The sequence below is a fragment of the Carassius auratus genome, chromosome 41 (assembly GCF_003368295.1).
Source record: "Carassius auratus strain Wakin chromosome 41, ASM336829v1, whole genome shotgun sequence".
NCBI lineage: Eukaryota > Metazoa > Chordata > Actinopteri > Cypriniformes > Cyprinidae > Carassius > Carassius auratus.
This window is the reverse complement of record NC_039283.1, coordinates 6,024,335-6,044,314: the sequence shown is the minus strand read 5'-3', so window position 1 is coordinate 6,044,314 and position 19,980 is coordinate 6,024,335. Positions and strand designations below refer to the sequence as shown.

General features: G+C 42.0%; 1 protein-coding gene across 5 annotated transcripts in view; it reads right to left on the bottom strand.

Moving 5' to 3' along the window:
* Positions 1-19,980, bottom strand: part of LOC113059919 (protein tweety homolog 1-like) — a 29,999-nt gene that overhangs the window by 7,893 nt on the left and 2,126 nt on the right. For 4 of the 5 annotated variants that reach the window (XM_026228609.1, XM_026228607.1, XM_026228610.1 and 1 more), the window contains exons 2-8: positions 15,918-16,078; positions 12,311-12,540; positions 4,072-4,183; positions 3,219-3,559; positions 2,377-2,472; positions 2,045-2,117; positions 368-443 (exon numbers count right to left, since the gene is read on the bottom strand). In XM_026228609.1, coding sequence (XP_026084394.1) covers positions 368-443; positions 2,045-2,117; positions 2,377-2,472; positions 3,219-3,559; positions 4,072-4,183; positions 12,311-12,540; positions 15,918-16,052 — 1,063 coding nt within the window. In that variant the 5' untranslated portion in view covers positions 16,053-16,078. Of the gene's footprint in view, positions 1-367; positions 444-2,044; positions 2,118-2,376; positions 2,473-3,218; positions 3,560-4,071; positions 4,184-12,310; positions 12,541-15,917; positions 16,079-16,320; positions 16,614-19,980 lie in introns of those variants that run through there. The other variant, XM_026228608.1, reaches the window with a different exon arrangement.

Sequence of the window (19,980 nt, the reverse complement as noted above, 5' to 3'; positions counted from 1 at the left end):
GCCATGCATAATTCAGCAATTTTAGTCGTTTTTGCGGATCCATGTGAATGGCGATCATCTGTATCCAAAACCTTTCAAAAACACAATGTTATTCATAGCAAACTGGAATTTTGAGTGAGGGCAAATTATTTCTCCACAGGTACATCACAGTCGATTCGCCGTTTTGATCAACAGAAATGTCTTGGTTTGAAAAAGAGACTTCTGTGTTAGCAGTGCTTTGTGTATCACTACACTTTGCTAATGTGACTGCTCTTCATTAACCTGTCTTTTTCTACAGCCTTCACATTGGGAGTGTAACTGATGCCTATGTAGGCAGCTCCATAGGTTTTGAAACAGAGCAGGTGCATATGAAAAAGTTTTACAGCACCTGTGCTTGTCCTAGAGTTGAAGTGAGTGGAGTTAAGCACAAAAGTGTTCGGGTCAAAGCAAAAATCACTCAGGGCCTGAGAGAGAAAGAGAGAGAGAGAGAGAAAGAGAACAAGAAAGGGAATTGAGCAAAAGCAAATACAGAAGAGAGATGTTAACCGTGTGGCACAGTGACCAAGTGACATACTTCCCTCAGTCTCTCCGTCCCACAGCTCTGACTGCTATTGATCTGCAGTATTCACTGACATGCATGCAAGCTGCCCCCATTACCTCGTTTTTATCTGTCTCATCCCTCAACCAGTTTTCCACCTTTACTCTTGTCCACTCTGCAGCTGCCTCTTTAACACATACTTATTACTTTCCCTTAAGGAATGTGGGTGATTAATCAAAGTGAATAGGACTCAATATTACAGAGAGCTTCACAAGAGGGCTAAAGAGGGTCAGGAGAAAGAGAGAAAGAGAGTGACAAAAGAGGACTGAAACCATGGTGTGTGTGTGTGTGTGTGTGTGTGTGTGTTATAAAGAGGGAGCAGTGGGCAATTGTTCCTGCTGGCTGGATTTGGACAATGACACTCTTGTTTTGAAGGCCAGCAACTGCCATCTCTTCCTGTCACTTTCTTTCTTTCTTTCTTTCTTTCTTTCTTTCTTTCTTTCTTTCTCCATCAGCAGTGCCATTAATAATTTGAGTTTGGTTTACAATGACGACGCATTGCATTTATCCTTCATATTTACACTAATATAAGTGTGGGCTTGGTCTTTTTTATTTGTTTATTCTTTTATGCACACCAAGGCTGCATTTATTTGATAAAAAATACAGTGATATTATAAAATATGAACACATTTAAAAAAATGTCTTTTCTATTTTAATAGATGCATTTTCAGCAGCCATTACTCAAGTCTTCAGAAATAATTGTACTTCTTCAGAAATCAGTCTAAGATGATGCTGAAGAAACATTTCATTATAATCAAGTCTCAATATTTTTGTGTAAATAGGAATATAATTGTATTTACTGGCACTTTTGATTATATTAATGCATCTCTTCTGAATAAAATAATACATTTATTTTTTTTAGATCCTAGGGACTCTGAACACTTAAACAGTAGTGTATTTACATTTGTAAGTTTACACTTTTATATATATATTTTTTTCTGTTAAAGTCCATTATTGCTGTATTCCTCTCTGAAACACTCAGCATCACTCTGTCACTCTTCTTTTTTTCTGTTGCTTTTAAGGCCTCTTATGCTTATCTTCAACAAGATCTTTTTCTCTTTTTTACAAAGAAACACAAACACACTCAGATACACACACACACACATTGAATCTTTAATCTCTGCCCTATTTTCCTGCTTTTTTGGAATTGTGCCATGACTGCTGAGTTCCCAGAGTGGAAAACCTTTTTCAGTATAATGCGCACAAACACACTCGATTCCTCTCTCCCTCTCTCACATAAGCACACAATAAGTGACTGCATCTTGGCTGGTATGACCTTTTAAAACTTAAAAAGTCACATTCACAAAGTTTTGGCTGGATTTTTCAGTGAACACAAATGTCTCTGCAAAGCGCGCTGACACTCTCACACACACTCATTCACACACAGATGGCGGTGTTCTGTGCTGGATGTCCGCTTGCGGAGAGCTCTTGTGTTTCTGTCAGGCTAGACGTTGCCTGAATACTCACCACCACTGTGGCTGTCTCCAGGCCGAGAGAGCCCCAACTCAGAAACAGAGCCAACCAGGCCAGCACTGTCATCCTGCAAATGAGTGCACACACACATACACATTTACACCATCTGCCTCTCTGTGCCAGAGTGGGTATCAGTCAACAAAAATAAAACCCATTTTCTGCAAGCATTTTCTATCTTGGGGATTTCTGATACATGATATACATATCAATCACACTACTATAAATGTTTAAGTTAGTTTTATATTGTGCAAGAATGTTGTGTGCATATCAAAACTAATAAACAACACCTACTTATATAAAGCAGGACAGTAATGATTGTTACTCACAGAATAAGCAGCCAGCGGGCTTGTTTGGCTAAACCCAGAAGAATAAAAAAGCACACTACCAGATCCAGTAAAAGCAGCAGCACATACGACAGCCACCTAAACAACACACACAAACAAGAAATCTTCAATACGGTGAGATTTGTCAGATGAATTGAGAATTGTTTTTTCCTTCTCATTCATCATTTATTCACATTTTCATTTGCATAATGAAAAGAATGTGGCGCCACATTAAAGGGGTGGTTCACTGTTTTTTTTTTCTAGGCTTGATTGTGTTTATGGGATGCAGTCTAACATCTGTCTCAATGAAAAGTCTATGAGTGTAAAAAACACCCTTTTTACCCTTTTAAAATGAGCTCTGTTTTCAGCAAGTTGTTTTTAGTCCATGTCGCTTTAAATGCTAATGAGCTCTGCTGACCCTGCCCCTCTCTTCTGTGGGGTGACGCGCAGACTGTAAACTTCAGCGGCGAAACTGGCTAACTAGCACATTATTAGTAAAGGTGATTTGCAAAGATTCATAAAAAACCCTTATACTCACTTCTTCTGTAGACGATGCTCAACCACGATCATGAATTTTTGATCACATAAATGCAACTTTGGCGAGCATAAGTGACTTCTTTACAAAACATTACACAAATCTGAACAACTAATTTTTTAACAGTGTATATTTCATAGACATACAGAAATATTCTAACATAAAAACTAAGCTTCAAAAATCTTGAATAAAAAAGTACTTCAAAAGTATAGAATACGGCCCTTTAGGCCCTTTATAAACACTGAAAACACAAATCAGGATTTTTTTTTTCTTAACTGTTTTGGTACTCGTGTCTTTGATGTCTCCTCACCTGTAGTCTTCATTCACCATGAGTGTGTTTGCAGCCCAGCCAGGGGAGAAAGGAGCAGGGATGTTGTTGGCGGACGGACTGAGAGTGGGGGCTACAGAAGGAGGTGCTGGGGTGAGCGCTCCCACTATGCTTTCACTTCCATTCGCCCTGTAAAATCCATCCGTGATGGGGATCAGACCTCTTCCCAGTGTCAGGTTGGAGAGGAGAGACACGACCCGCTCTGACAGACGCCTGCAGGAGCGTGTTGGTACGAGGGCCGGCTTATGTCCACCAAACACTTCCTCCATGGAGGTCAAGGGCCCTGAGACAGACTGCTGCAGCCCGGCCATGGTGTCTGAAACCTGGGTTAGTGAGTGGAGAAGATTATGCTTGAATACTTTGCTTTGAATGGCATGAACCCAATGCATTTGTATCCTGATCATCTGACATATGAACAGATTAGCATGGAAACAAAAGAAAAGACTAGTGGAAAAGATATGTGGGAGATAAAAAGGACAATGGAATTGAATGGAAAAGCTGGAATGAATGGTCTTAAGAGTACAGTAGAAGTAAAGTAGGTCATTAATCAGATTAGCATGCATTCATTGATTGACCATATGAGCAACCAGCTAAATCAATACCCAGAGTGGATTTTATCTCACTCGTTCACACACAAATGCATTCAAACACTCTCTCGCTCTCAAACACACATCTGAATTTCCCCGATCGCTTACTTGAAATCACAGTGTAATAAAACAATTTAGTGTGTTTTCTGAACATCCTGTATTTCTTTTTGTCCCCTGATGCTTAAGGAGATTGATGGAATAAGCTTTTGTGTATGTATGAGCGTGCGTGTGTGCCTTTGAGTTCTCACCAGAAGATTGATGGAAGCCAGTGTGTAATTGGCAGTGAGGAAGGATGAGGTCAACTGATACATCCCATCGTTCGCCTCACTGTTGCCGTAGAAGCCGATGCCAATGGCAACACTACAAAATGCAGAAATATGAAAAGGAGACAAGGAGAGATGACAAAGAAAAAGAAAGTGAGAGGGAGGAAAGAGAACATAAATAGGGAATGAAAAAAGGAGAGAGGAAAACAAAATGAGACATATTTAAGCTAGTTAATGTATATTTACATTTATTCATTAAAGTTTGGGGATCTGTACTTTTTTAATGCTTTTGAAATAAGTCTCTTATACTCAACATGGCTGCATTTTTTTAATAAAAAATTATTAAAAACAGTTCCTCTTCGGGAACTCGAGCTGCGTCGTAGCGCTTTTGGGGAACGCCTTTGGCAAGAACAACTCTGAATATCGTGTGCAATCAGTTCAATGGAAGAGCGTGACGTCACGGACGGGGTGACGTAGCGACCAGGAAGCTATAAAGGCACGTGCCACGCAGCTGGCCTCAGCTTCGCGTCTTTCAGCAAGCGCTCTGTGTGTGCATGTTCATAAGTCTGTCTTGTAAGTCTTATTTACTGTTGTCTGTCCAGTTCAGTAGACTAAAATGCCTAAGTCCAAAGCTAAGACTAGACATTTGATGGGCGAAACCAAATCGCGCTATTAACTGTGTGTTCCTCCATGCCAGCGCTACATCACGGCTGGAGACACACATGATTTATGCGTGGTTTGCCTGGGGTCGAAGCACGCTGAGTCAGCTCTCGAGGGAGCTGACTGTCCGCATTGAGAACGATTGCCAATGCGGACGCTTCGATCCCGGAGGGCTCTCTTCGAGGAGGGAGCCTTCGCCAGCGTTCCCCGCGGCTCTGGCCCCGCTTCTGCTGAGGCAGAGCGGCTGCTGCACTTGTGGGGTTCGCAGGTGGATCTGGCAGAGGGAATGGAGACAGGCCAGTCCTTATCTCCTTCCTCATCTGCTAGATCAGGCGCCCAAACCCTGGGATCGGAAGCACGCTCGTCGGTTTCTTCCCCCCAGGGCGAGGGGTCGACACTCCACCTCTCTTCGTCTGATGAGGTGGATGTGGAGACAGTTGGTAGGGATTCGCCACCCCTTTCGCCCCAGTATGAGGAGCTGCTGGAGGTGGTTACTCGCGCAGTCGAGAAGTTAAAAATAGACTGGCCCCCACAGAAAAGTCATGAACCGCAGAGAAGTAAACTCGATGAGGGGTATCTCAGGCCCAGACAACCACCTCCAGCCCGGAGCCTTCCCTTTTTTCCCGACCTCCATGACGAAATAGCGAGGTCGTGGAAACACCCATATTCCACCCGTCTCTTCGGCCCTGACTCCAATATTATGGAAACGTGACAGGGCTCGATGAGCGCGGTTACAGAGCGATGCCACGGGTCAAACAGGCGCTTGCTGGCTATCTGTCACCCGGCTCGGCATCGTCTCTGAAGGCTCCGGCCTTGCCTACAAAAGCATTAAGAACAACATCAGCGTTAGTGGGCAAGGGCTATGTGGCAGCAGGTCAGGCAGGGGCGTGCCTTCACACCATGGCCGTCCTTCAAGCATATCAGGCCGACCTGCTGAGAGATGTAGACGAGGGAGAGGGGATCAAGTCCGACGATATTGCAGAACTTAGACGGACCGCTGATCTCTCCCTCTGCGCCACCAAAGAGACCGCTCGCGCGATTGGGCGGTCTATGGCAGCCTTGGTGGCCGCGGAGAGGCATTTATGGCTGAACCTGTCCCAAATAAAAGATTGTGACAGGTTCTGCCTCCTGGACGCCCCGCTCCAAGCCTCGGGCCTGTTCGGCGACAAAGTCAATACTGTCGTCGACAGGTTCCAGGAGGCCCGTAAGCAGGCGGCGGCGTTCCAGAGTTTCCTCCCTCATCGCTCTTGTGGGTTATCTGGACGGGAGATACTCACGCCACTAGCAGGCTCCTCATACCGTGAGGCTCAAAAGCAGAGCGTCGCCACTCGTGCTCCCCCACGCCGGGACCGAGGGTCTACGCTCTGAGTCGGGGGCTCCTAGATTAAAATCTGATCTTCGTACAGTTATCGAAGCTAGGAAGTCCTCGACAAAGAGGTCCTGACGCCAGTATCTCAGTGACCTCGAGGGTAGCCCCTACGGGGTCAGAGCGGTGTCCACCTCGTTATACGGTGCCCGCCTCTCCCCGGTACCCTCTGGAGGCCGGTCTGCCAACCCTGCCGGTGCTTCAGGGCGCAGCGGTCTCCCGCGAGCATCCCTCCCAGTTATTTCCGCCCGTGAGCGTAGCGGAGCTGGGAAGCTCGCCTCCCCTTCGGGGGCCTCTTACACCAGAGATCAGTCTCGAGAGACTGATTCCCTTAGTACATTTTCGAGCAGCGTGGAAACTTCTGCCAAATGTATCTCAATGGGTCCTGCACACAGTAGAAAGAGGCTATGCTATTCAATTCGGCCGTCCAACGCCGAGATTCAATGGGGTTACACCGACAGTCGTCGGCCCCCAGCAGGCTCTGGTTATGGAACAAGAAGTGAATACCCTATTAAGGAAGGAGGCCATCGAGGTGGTCCCTCCTCTAGACAGGGAATCCGGGTTTTACAGCCGGTATTTAATAGTTCCAAAGAAGGATGGGGGGTTGCGTCCGATCTTAGACCTACGTCAGTTAAACCTCTCAATTATGTCACTGAAGTTCAAGATGCTTACTGTCAAACAGGTTGTAGCTCAAATCAGATCCGAGGACTGGTTTGTCACAATAGATCTCAAAGATGCATACTTCCACATATCCATCCTTCCACAACACAGGAAGTTTCTGAGGTTCGCTTTCGGGGGCAAAGCTTATCAATATCGAGTACTTCCCTTCGGCCTTGCACTCTCACCCCGCACGTTCAAGAAATGTGTAGATGCGGCTCTGGTACCCCTCTTGATTTTAGCTCAATCAGAGCAGATGGCGGTTCGACATCGAGGTGTCGTTCACGCCCATATGGGGGAGCTGGGTTTGAGACTGAATGCCAAGAAGAGTGTACTTTCTCCAGTTCAGAGAACCACCTATCTAGGCGTAGTATGGGATTCGACCACGATGCAGGCACGTATGTCTCCTGCTCGGATCGAGTCGATCCTCACATCAGTCAAGAGAGTCAGAGAAGGCCAGTGACTCACTGTGAAGCAGTTTCAGAGACTGTTAGGGCTCATGGCAGCTGCGTCCAACGTGATACCTTTTGGTCTCCTGCACATGAGGCCCCTTCAGTGGTGGCTCAAGACCAAGGGGTTTTCCCCGAGGGGAAATCCTTTCCAAACTATTCAGGTCACGCGGCGATGCCTTCGTGCCTTAGACATATGGAAGAAACCTTGGTTCTTGAATCAGGGCCCGGTGTTGGGAGCTCTTGGTCGCCGTGTGACGCTAGCGACAGATGCGTCCCTCACCGGTTGGGGTGCGGTCATGAGTGGCCACCCTGCCCGTGGTCTGTGGAGCGGTCGCCATCTGACATGGCACATCAATTGTCTAGAAATGCTAGCAGTATATCGAGCTTTAAAATATTTCCTCCCAGACCTGAGAGGCTGTCATGTGTTAGTGCGCACCGACAACACAGCGGTAGTCTCTTATATCAATCACCAGGGGGGTCTGCGTTCACGCCCCTTGTACAAGCTGGTGCACCAGATCCTCCTGTGGTCCCAGGGCAAGCTCCTCTCGCTAAGAGCAGTGTATATTCCTGGGCGATTGAATGTGGGAGCAGACATGCTGTCGAGACAGGGGCCGAGGCCCGGGGAATGGATGCTTCATCCCGTGGTGGTGAAGCAGATATGGCAAATATTTGGCAAAGCTCAGGTGGACCTCTTCGCGACTCGAGAGACATCGCAATGTTCCCTCTGGTTCTCTCTAGTTCACCCAGCTCCACTGGGACTAGATGCCATGGCACAGACTTGGCCGAGGCTTCATCTGTACGCTTTTCCCCCTATCGCTCTGCTCCCGGGAGTTCTGGCGAGAGTACGCCGGGACGGGGTCCGTCTGTTGTTAGTAGCCCCGTTCTGGCCGGGCCGAGTATGGTTCGCAGATCTGATTTCTCTCCTCGACGGCTCTCCATGGCAGATTCCGATCAGGACAGATCTACTCTCTCAAAATAATTCACCCTCGCCCGGAGTTGTGGAAGCTGTGGGTGTGGCCCCTGAGGGGGCACATCTGTTAGCAGCTGGTCTCTCAACCGAGGTTGTTGAGACCCTACTCCAATCCAGAGCTCCCTCCACGAGGAAACTGTACGCCCTGAAGTGGAAACTCTTCACTTCATGGTGCAGAGATCGCCACCTTGACCCTGTTAACTGCCCAGTTGGTACAGTTCTGGAGTTTTTACAAGCTAGGCTCTCTGCGGGGTTAACCCACTCCACCTTAAAGGTGTACGTGGCGGCCATAGCTGCTTACCACGTCCCTTTCAATGATCAGTCACTGGGTAGACACCCCCTAGTTACACGTTTCCTCCGAGGTGCACTGAGGCTGAGACCTCCAGTACGGTCCCGTATTCCCCCATGGGATTTGGTTGTGGTGTTAGAGGCTCTCTGCAAAGCTCCATTCGAGCCAATTGAAGAAATCTCAGACAGACATCTGACACTTAAGACTGCCCTATTACTGGCTATTACCTCTCTAAAGAGAGTTGGAGATCTTCAGGCCCTCTCGGTGGCCCCTAACTATCTAGACTTTGCCCCTGGTATGGCCAAAGCATTCTTATACCCTCGAGCGGGTTATATTCCTAAAGTTCCCTTGTAACCTGTCGTACTGCAGGCCTTCTGTCCTCCTCCCTTTCGGGAGCCAGACCAGGTGAAGCTAAATTGTATGTGTCCAGTGCGAGCACTGGACGCATACATCCACAGAGCTGCCCTGTGGAGAAAGTCTGCTCAATTGCTTGTATGCTATGGTCCTCCTAAAAAGGGTTCTCCTGCCTCTAAGCAGACCCTTAGTCATTGGATAGTCGAGGCTATCAACGTCTCCTATGAGTCCTCTGGTCTTCCCCTTCCTTTGGGAGCCAAGGCTCACTCTACGCGGAGTATGGCTGCCTCTAAGGCCTTTTTAGCAGGTGTGTCCCTCTTGGACATCTGCAACGCTGCGGGGTGGTCCACGCCCTCTACATTCGCCAGATTTTACAATCTCGATATGCGAGCCGCTCCTGGCTCTTCTGTCCTCTCGTCCTAAGCTGTGCTCTTCGGATACACACTAGGCAGGGCCTTGGTAGTCTGGCAGCGTTGGCACATCGTTCCCCAAAAGCGCTACGACGCAGCTCAAGTTCCCGAAGAGGAACGTCCCTAGGTTATGTATGTAACCCTAGTTCCTTGAGGGAACGAGACGCTGCGTCGCCGAGCCATACTCCCGGCACCCCTGCCTGCGCTTGCTTCCCTACTCGAAGCTGAGGCCAGCTGCGTGGCACGTGCCTTTATAGCTTCCTGGTCACTACGTCACCCCGTCCGTGACGTCACGCTCTTCCATTGAACTGATTGCACACGATATTCAGAGTTGTTCTTGCCAAAGGCGTTCCCCAAAAGCGCTACGACGCAGCTCGAGTTCCCTCGAGGAACTAGGGTTACATACGTAACCTAGGGACGTTTTCATTTTCAAAAACTTTTCAATTTTAATATATTTAAAAATATAATATATTCATGTAATGGCAAAGCTGAATTTTCAGCAGTCATTCATTACTCCAGTCTTCAGTGTCACATGATCCTTCAGAAATCATTGCAATGTTGAAAAACGTTTTGGGAAACAGGATTTCAGGATTCTTTGTTAAAGAAAAAAATAAAAAGAACAGCATTTGCTCAATCTTTTGTAAGTTGTAACAATATTTAAATCTCTTTACTGTCACATTTGGCCAATTTATTGAATCCTTGCTGAATAAACTTGCATTTCTTAAAAAAAATCCTTGCGATCAAAATCATCAAAATCCACTCATTTGCATATCTATTTCACATTCAAATATTCAGATTAATGCTTGGGCCAGATGCTTGGCCAATCCTTTCCAACCTGCCAAAAATAGCAAATCTCAATCTCTTACTAGCTTTTTGACCCAGATTAGAAATGTGTGTTTACGTGTTTCACATAGAAATTATAGTCGCAAGCAGCAAATGTGTGCACATGCCTATATGCAGTCATGTGTAAATCAGTGTCTAGCTTTTGAATGCTTCAGAAAAAGAGGTCAACGTGGATGGGAAGGGGGTGATGTCATGGGGGCGGGCCTGCGACGAAACACGTGCTGCATTAGACTGATTGCATTACACACTGAGCAAACCAAACCTGTTCTCATAAAAACAATGCTAATTTACACAAACAATTTATGTGTGACATCAAGAACATTACTACATCATGCTGATGGTTCAGATCAATGAGGCATGAAAAAGCATTGGGTTTCATATTCATAGCCCTAAATATTAAAACGGGTTGGTGTTCTGCCAATATATGTGCACTGAGAGAACATAATTGAAGGAAACCATCCCTTTCAAATGTGCAAATGAAACAGAGCTTTATTTAGAACAAAGCGTGATATCTTTATAATGCTGGTCTAGAAGTGGAAAAAAGCTACTGTTTCGCTTAAACAGATATGGGTGGTAATTTTAACATTTTTGCTAATAAGATAAACCCTGAAAAGTTTTTTGATTCTTCACTCATATGCAGTGTTGGGGAAAGTTACTTTTAAAAGTAATGCATTACAATATTGCGTTACTCCCTAAAAAAAGTAACTAATTACGCTACTTAGTTACTTTTTATGGAAAGTAATGCGTTAAAAAAGTAAATTCAGGTCTGTACAGTAGAAGAAGGTTCAACACTTCAGCAATAAAATTATTAGTTTATCTAAAGTCATTTTTGCTTATTAGTATGGTTGAACTGGAACATCAGAAGTTAGCAGCAAAGACATTAGATAATTAAATTGGATTAGATACATTCTTGTTATTTAACATATATAATGATTGCATGTTTGCATCATATTCTGAGTTTGTATTTCACATTTTTAATTCATTTTGATGAATACTAAATCAGTTTTTTTTTTTTGGGGGGGGGGGGGTGAACATTCACATTTAGTCTTGAACTACATCATGTTCACACAGCGCACACAACACCTCTGTACTTCCGATTTCTCCCAATATGGGGACAGGAGACTTGTCAGTCAATAAATGGGAAAGCAAAGTAACTGGCATTACTTTTTGAAAAAGTAACTTAGATTTTTTTTTTTGTAAATTAAAAAGTAATGCATTACTTTACTAGTTCCCTGAAAAAGTAATCTGATAACATAACTCATGGAACTTGTAATACCCACGGGAACTAAATGGATGATGTCAGGTGATAAAGGTCATTTGCTCTCTAAATGATGCAAATTGCTTGATCACTGAAGAAGTCATAAACAAGACACAGATGATGAATTCATCAAACTTTAGAGGTTGCACTTAAAAATATAACAATGCACACAGAAATTATGGAGAATTATTTCATATTAAGGAAAATGACTTTCAGTGGATTTTCTAAAAGGACTCTGTCAGCTATTCTTGACCGCTTTCGATATGTGGTCACCGAGCGGCAACCTCCCGCTCTCTCTCGTGAGGCCAATACAGAAGTGACTTAAACTGCAATTCATCGACTGGCCTCTTGAGGCTGGCTGCAAAAGGGAGTCAGTCCCATAGACTCCCCATGTTAAAATGCCCAACTTTACAGCAGAAAAAAAACGTTTACAGCCTGGTGCAAAAAATGATTTTGGTCTATATTGCTAATTTTGCCCTTCATGACAACTGTGAGGGGGGTGAATTTTTTTAGAACTCATCCGTCTAAATTATATTAAGCCTTAAAGTTCTGCATAATTAAGGGTGTGGCCACTTGAGTGACAGGTGGATTGCCGCTGCTGATTATGCAGTCGCGCTAGGTGGGCGTGGCTTCAGCAATCAGCTCCCACCTTTTTGCCCATTTTCGATTATCCGGGAGAGTCGCGCGGTGACGCGCTTCCAAGATGGCGACGGCTCGCTCTGCACACTTTAGGCTTCAAAACTATGGGTGACGTCACAGACACTACGTCCATATTTTTTTACAGTCTATGGTGGTCACACTAAATTTGGAAAATTATTATACATCTCTTTTTTTATATATATATATTTCATAATATATTTTCTCTTCACTTCATAATAGTCTCTACTGTATTTTGAATTAAGAACATCTGCTCAACAGATAGTAATCACTGGCATCTGAAAATGACTGTCATTAAGAGGCATTACCAACACAAGGTGACGGCTGCGACTGAAACCCAGGTGACACAGCAGATGCCCCGCCCCTTTCTGCCGCTGTATCCTTGGCCACCGCTGGCATCATCATCTTCCTCTTCTTCCTCTGCATCCCGGCCCCCCTCACCACGACGGCAGCAGCAGTAGTAGATGAGGAAGGAAAGAATGACAAGTAACGAGAGGACGAGGGCAATGGCGGAGAAGCTGGAGAGGACCAGGAGAGTCTGTGGAAAGAGATGATGGAACATGAGCAAGAAGAAAAGACTTTCAAACACTCAAGACTTCATTTTTATACTGAATATTAGTCGGCCTAGCACATAATATCCGTTTGTAGATGATGTCATTGGTCTAAAAAATAGCAATTGATTTGAAATTAAGTATTGAATCTCATTAAACTTAATAAAAATAAACTACTTTCTTAATTTTAGGTAGGACTGAAAGATTTTTCAAAACTGTAAATAATGCATTTTACAAGAAAACACCATTTCAGCCTTTATACTACAAAATGTCATGTTTAATTCAGTGCGTTACTTGCCTTTTCCTTGTAAATATTTGTAAAATTTAACAGCAACCCAAACAGAAATGTAATAGATGACAATATGATGCAGTGACAGCCTGAGGAGATTGCATTTGCATATGGAAATGTATGAGTTATTTAATTATTTCAAAGAATATCGTACAACAATTGTTTTTTCATTGTAAAAATGAGCACAGAATTAATATAGCTGCATACCATTCAAGCACATGCAGGTCTCGTATAGACACATAAAATGGAGGATGTCTCTTTAATCTGATTGGCTAATGAATGCTCCACTCACAGAGAGAGAAAGAGGATGTGTAATTAAAGCTTTCCATTGGATTCAAACACATTTCATAGACTGTACATCTTCAATCTGATCCCAATCCATCTTCCTCAGTTTCTCTCTTTATCACTCTATCATTCTCTTTCCCCCATGGTTTCTCTCTATGCTTTCTCTTCCATTCACTCATCCCTAACTGTTCTACCCCTTTCTTTCTTTTATCCACGCCACTGGATCTCTATTAATAATCTGTGACCTACTTAAATACATTCACTGCTTGTCCCTCTGATTCTCTTTCTTATTTTTCATCTCCTGCTCCCTCTCCTCTTCGTTGATTTCCACTCTCTTCCCAATTCCCACTAATATCCACAAGGATCTCACTCTCTCATTTCTCCTCTCTTCCGTCTCTCTTCCGTCTCTCACAGTCTGTTATTTAACATCTTTCTCTTATCGTCTGTGTCTTATCCTGTAAACCCATTCAGGCATCAGCATAATCTGGCTTCGTCTCTTACAACTTAATCAATTTGTGCTGAAGCTATTTCTTTTCCTTAGAACAACCTCATAATGGCTGTTTAATTTCTTTGCTGGCATCATCAAATGGAACTGAACAAAATACAGTGCAACAGTCGGATTCCAGAAGTAAAAATCCCATTCATTTTCTTCGTAGAGGTATTGACTTCTAATGTTAATTAAGATCTAATATGAGTGAAGAGGTTGTTTATCAATTACATTCAAAGTTATTTTATCTTAATTTAAAACAATCATGTTTAACAGTGCTGTCCCTGCTGAAGAAATGCACTGACCATAATCCTGGAGAGAAATATCCACCAATCAGAATCGTGGGAAACAACTTGTGCTAAAGAAGCTGTGCAGTGATTGGCCGCTTCCATGAGCACTCCAAAATATATCACTGAGACAGTCTCCCTACACTTGTAAACTAGTAATATGTGTGTAAATCTTTTTATTTTGTAATAAAAGTAAACTAAATTTTTTCTATAATGGCATACGTATAATAACATATTTTAAATCAATAGTCTAAATTCTTTGTAATGCGGAATTCCTTCATTAAAGATGTTAAGTACACAGTCTTGAACCTTTTTTGCTCTAAATGCTTCAAGCATCTTTGAGGTCAATCACAGCATTACAAACACATACTTTTATTTTAATGGCCTATACCTCTTTAATAGACTTTTTATAAACATTCCTACGTGCAAAAGCATGAGCAAAATACTTCTGGAACCAAGGCCACTGAAAAAGTGGCTGGGCACTGTTGCACTCTACGATGACTGTTCATAGACAGGTTTGTCCTTTACTGGTCAGACAAACATATGGAAAACATATTAGTTGATGTTGCACTGTCAGGCTGGTTGTGATTATTTGATTTCGCCACAAATGCATTGTTTGTATTGTTAGGTGAGACTTATTGTCTCTGTAAGTCTGCATAATTAAGTTGGGATAGGAGAAAAACTTGCATCAAGGGGCATGTAATTTCTGTTTCTATTCGATGCTTAGTTGAAATATATTTATATATGCTAGTGAAGATGTGTCTAAGATGTGTCTAAAACAGATATGTTCTTATTATTAGTTATGCTCATGTTCCACATTAGAACTAGCACTGATGGCTTGGACTCACACACACACACACACACACACACACACACACACACACACACACATATTTGTGTGTTCCTGTAGCTCAAGTGGTAGAGCATTGCGCTATGAAGCGTAAGGTTGGGGATTCGATTCCCCAGGAACACATAATAGGTAAAGATTGATAGCCTGAATGCACTGTAAGTCGCTTTAATCCAAAGCGTCTGCTAAATGCATAAATATATATATAATATGTATTATAGTATGTCAGTCTGGCGAGTAAACAAAATAATTTACTAGCCAATGGCAATTGTATTGCCAAGGTTTACATAAAAGTTTTCATCAAGACTCATTTAGTTCCTGAATTAATTGGTATGGTTAAATAAATTGATCAGTTATTAACTCATAAATGACTTGCCACCACTTAACTGGCATTTGTTCCCTACATAACCTGTCACTGTAATATCACCTCCTTAGAGCCTTTCTGGGACGTGCAATCACGGACATATATGATACAAATTAATTTGATGATCAGAGCAAACGTTATAGTATATAAAATATTATTAAACATATATATATATATATATATATATATATATATATATATAAAATGCTTTCTGAATAAAAACGGAAATGTACCCTTACTTAATGTGCTGGATATTTATAGTCATATCTTTTATCAATGACTTACTGGTGTGGAAACACACTTATGTAAGTAAATGTATCTGTCATTATGGAGTTATCATTTTTATATCAGTCCATCATGCTTTGAGTCTCTGATACTGGAAGTCAATCAGCTACTGAACATTAGAGAATGTGAGATACAAACTCAATTTTGAGTCAATACATCTTTAAACTGCACACAGAAAAGTGCTTTTAATGGTTTTGACCATAACTCTCCAGTTTAGTCTAAGAGAATCTTATGCCTACAGCATAAGATGGCTGTGAATTAGAGTATATTGTGCAAGTCAAAGTAAAAATATTTCTGACAGCAAGAAAAATACATTTCTGACTGTTCATACACTATAGTGCATATATGCAATATAATTTAGACAGAATGAGAGGGTGTACACAAAGGAGAGAAAATAGAAAGCACCGCTTCAAAAGATGAGCGCACCCACCCCCAGCTGTCAGGTGTGAAAATTGTTTCTGAAGGTGAGAAACAAGGAGAGGACAGGAGAATAGTGAGCGAGAATGAGCGAGAGGGTTACCTGCTGGTACTCCCAGCTGTCTGGAGTGAACACGCTGTTTCGGGTCTGCAGGGTCAAGTCCAGGCGAGGGATGGCATGGCATAACCGGACCCATAGCGATGGGGTGTAGTTGGGGACAGTTGCTATGGCTGCCATGACAGCTCTAAACCGTTCTCAGGCGTCTGAAATTATTGAAACATGTAATTATAAAGAGAACACACCAAGATTGGATCCTCAAGAAGATACCCCAAATACTTGCTATTTAATTTCTTTCGAAAGGCATATTAGTAATCTATTTTTACTTTAATATAAACATGTATTTTAGGAAGGTTTTTATTTTTTATTTTTTTATGACAACAATCACATATCTCACACAGAGATCGCATTGTCAACTGTCATAGTGTTGCAGAATATTCATAATTACCATTAAGCTGCATCATAAGTTTCCCATCCATCATGCTTTTGGTCAGCACAGTTTGGGGCAAGCAACTGCGCTCGATTTCACGGCCGCCTCGCTGTTGCAAAAGTTTTTTGTCATACGTTGGCATGACAATAGAGCAAGGTGGAACAATCTCGGACACAGTTCTAACTTGTGCCCAATTTTGACTCCCCCCAGATTATCACCCACCTAGTCTTGGTAGGTTTAGTAGTAGTTGTGGGGGAGGGGTTAGAATTAGGGGTGTGGTTAGAATTGGGCAATCAGGCAGCGACTTCAATGGGGGGGGGGGGGGGGGTTGTGATTTGGCAGGGGGTCGAAATTTGGCATGAACCAACATCTCATATCATTATCATGGTGATCAGTTCTGTGCAGATTATGCTCATCTCAAAAAGGTGTTGTATCCTATTGTATGTACTTTGCTGTACTTTGATATCATACACTTACAGGTGCGCTACAGGTCAAAAACGCCTTATATATGTGTATATATATATATATATATATATATATATATATATATATATATATATATATATATATATATATATATATATATATATATATATATATATATCAATCAAAATCAAATTTTTTAATGTGGAAAAGGAGGGGAAAATTATTTCAACCCACCAAAAACAAACAATTGCAAAAAGGAGGAGAATGTAGCAGAAAATGGGTTAAATGCAGAAATCACAGGACAGACAAGGAATGGGTTTAAAGTAGGTTAAGTAGAGACACACACAAACATTTTCATTATCAGGACTGAGGTCCACTGGGAAAACAACATGGATTAAGTGATTAGATCATCAATGTTAAGAGAAGAGGTTTTTCTAAGACAGACACACACTGACCAACGATTAGATTTCATGATTTTCAACTCGGTACATTTAAAAAACTACGCACTCCAAAAAAAGGACTGCACCTTGTCATATCATGATTGTTTAATGACACATACTTCACTAAATAATTATGACCTCATCTTTCAGAAATCATCATGTCCTCAGGATGGGATATGTTATGACATCATCAGGCTATAAATTAGATTTTAACTATGAGCTCATGATCCTGCATCACATCTCATCACATTCTTTTTATACAAATTTCAGTAATAACTCAACGTATTAGGGTTTATGCTTTCTGACATCACTATGACATAAAGAGTGGCCTTTACATCGTAATTTATGAACTGACTGTAAGCTATAGTCAAAAAATATCTGACTCAATTTTTTTCTTCATTTGAGAATATAATTCACTGATAACCGATATCCAATACAGTAACATTCTTTGTGTAATTTTTGCACCTCTAGTTACATAAAACAGACAAAATATGTACAAATTAAGTTTCAAGTCAGGCCAACCAAAAACCACACCCTGTCTTGCATTGGTACTGGCCTAAGGCACTTGCTCAAGTTTCATTTCTAAGATCGGGATATGTAATCTGACCACTTAATCCTACCAAAACAGTTTAACTAACACGGACCTGCAGGCTCCATCACAAGTAACCCTTACAACAGTGTCTGATGTGTTTTGTTCATAATGATGTCTGAAGGCTATTCATTTACTGTCAGAGAACATAACCAGCATGCAGTGGGTCAGGACAATAATCTAGCGAACTGTGATATAGTTGGTGCAGTATTATCAAACTAAGTGTCATCCTTTCAAATGCAAATGTGTTTAAAAGCCAGATTAATGTAAAACAGTGTTATGGAACAGACATGCAGACTGTGACTCAGACTGGAATGCTACAGCACATCTGAACATGATGCATTTTGTCAGCCTGTTATAAGGATGGTTCGCATTGCATAACGGAAAGGCAATAATGTGAGTTTGGAAATGAAGCAAGGAAGAAAAATGCGATCTTAAACCATTTTAAGATAACAGAAATCTCATTAGATTTTTGGGGGAATTGCCAATTATGATACTTTGAGAAAACATTCATTTGTAGCTTAGCTCATTTAATGAGCAATAAACTATATAAAATGAAATCTTCACATAGTGACATGAGTATGATACTGATATATTATTATGTGTATCTTAAAATGATGCCATATCCTTGTAATATTTGTTGTTGTTTTTTACAATAAATGTTAACACTTTAGAATAAGGTTCCATAAGTTAATGTTAGTTAACTACTTTCGTTAACATGAACTAAGCAAGAACAATCCTTCTACAGCATTTATAAGTCTTAGTTCATGTTAATTTCAACATTTACTAATGCATTATTTAAATCAAAAGTTGTGCTTGTTAACATTAGTTAATGTACTGTGAATTACCATGAACTAACAATGAATGACTGTATTTTCATTAACTAACATTAACGAAGATGAATAAATACAGTAATAAATGTATTATTCATTGTTTGTTCATGTTAATTAATACATTAACTAACATTAACTAATGGAACCTTATTCTAAAGTGTTACCCAATAAATATAATAACATCTAGAATATATGGATTTTCCTGCATATTATAGTCAGTGATGTTAATTCACTGGCTCGATATAATAAGGAGAATGAACTTATCATTGGTAACTAGTATGGAAGAATATTCCAGACTATTTTTAAAAGCAACTGCAAATTGTAGTTTAGATTGCATTTTCCATATGTGGATTCATAAATCGTGACAATCCAAACACAATTGCAAATTTAAATGGAAAAGCAAAGTCTATTTACAACTGCATTTGAATTTCTGATGCCTTACACGGGAACACGGGAAGCTGCCAATCAGTGTCAGGGGTGGGACTCATACTAATGAGCTTGTTTATATTGGGAGGTGACATCACTCACAGACTATTGCAAGAATAGGTCTCTGCAGGAAAATAATGGGAGTTACGACATCAAGGTGTTTTTACACCATGATACCTGATTGGTTGATGTAATAGTGATGTTAGGTTTAGGGGTGGGGTTGGGTAAGGTGGATCACTTAAGCCCCTTTCACACTGCCATTCCGGCAAATACAGGGGTAAAGTGTTCCTGTAATCGTTCCCTGGTCGCTAGATTTGGCACTTTCACACTGCCAGTGATGACCCGGTATATGTGGGTGCTTTCACACACAACCCTTGAAGATCCCGTAACGACACGTGACATCAGCGCGTGACGTGTAATGTACGAGTCGACAACGCTTGGCACGTTATACTTTATCTGAAGCAAGCAAACGATCTCGGCGTCAGCGCGGAAAGCGCGGAAAGTGAGGAACTAACTGATCTCTGCTTCATTACAGTTTGCACATATGTTTTCGTCGCGAATGTTGATCTTCCTTCAAAACAGCCGGTAAAAGAGTCGCGCGATAACGCGCGTCATCACTTCGATACGGAATTAGATCTGGCTTTTGTTCACACAGCGCTCGTTCCGGATCGATTACCGCAATGTTACTATGTCCCCGACCCGGGTTCGATTCGGTAATCAATTCCGGGACGTGGTTGCTTTCACACAGAAGGCGACCAGGCAATGTTACGGGAATATTGCGGGTCCGACGTGCAGTGTGAAAGGGGCTTTAGACTGCATGATTCAGAAACACCCAGCAGTTTGAAAACACCCACATGGTGATAAACGCCCACTTTTGCTCTGCAGAGACCTAAGTCTCGACTATTGTACTGAATGCTTTGAACAATGGAGTTCATTGGTAAAGGCTCAAGATCACCTGTCTCAA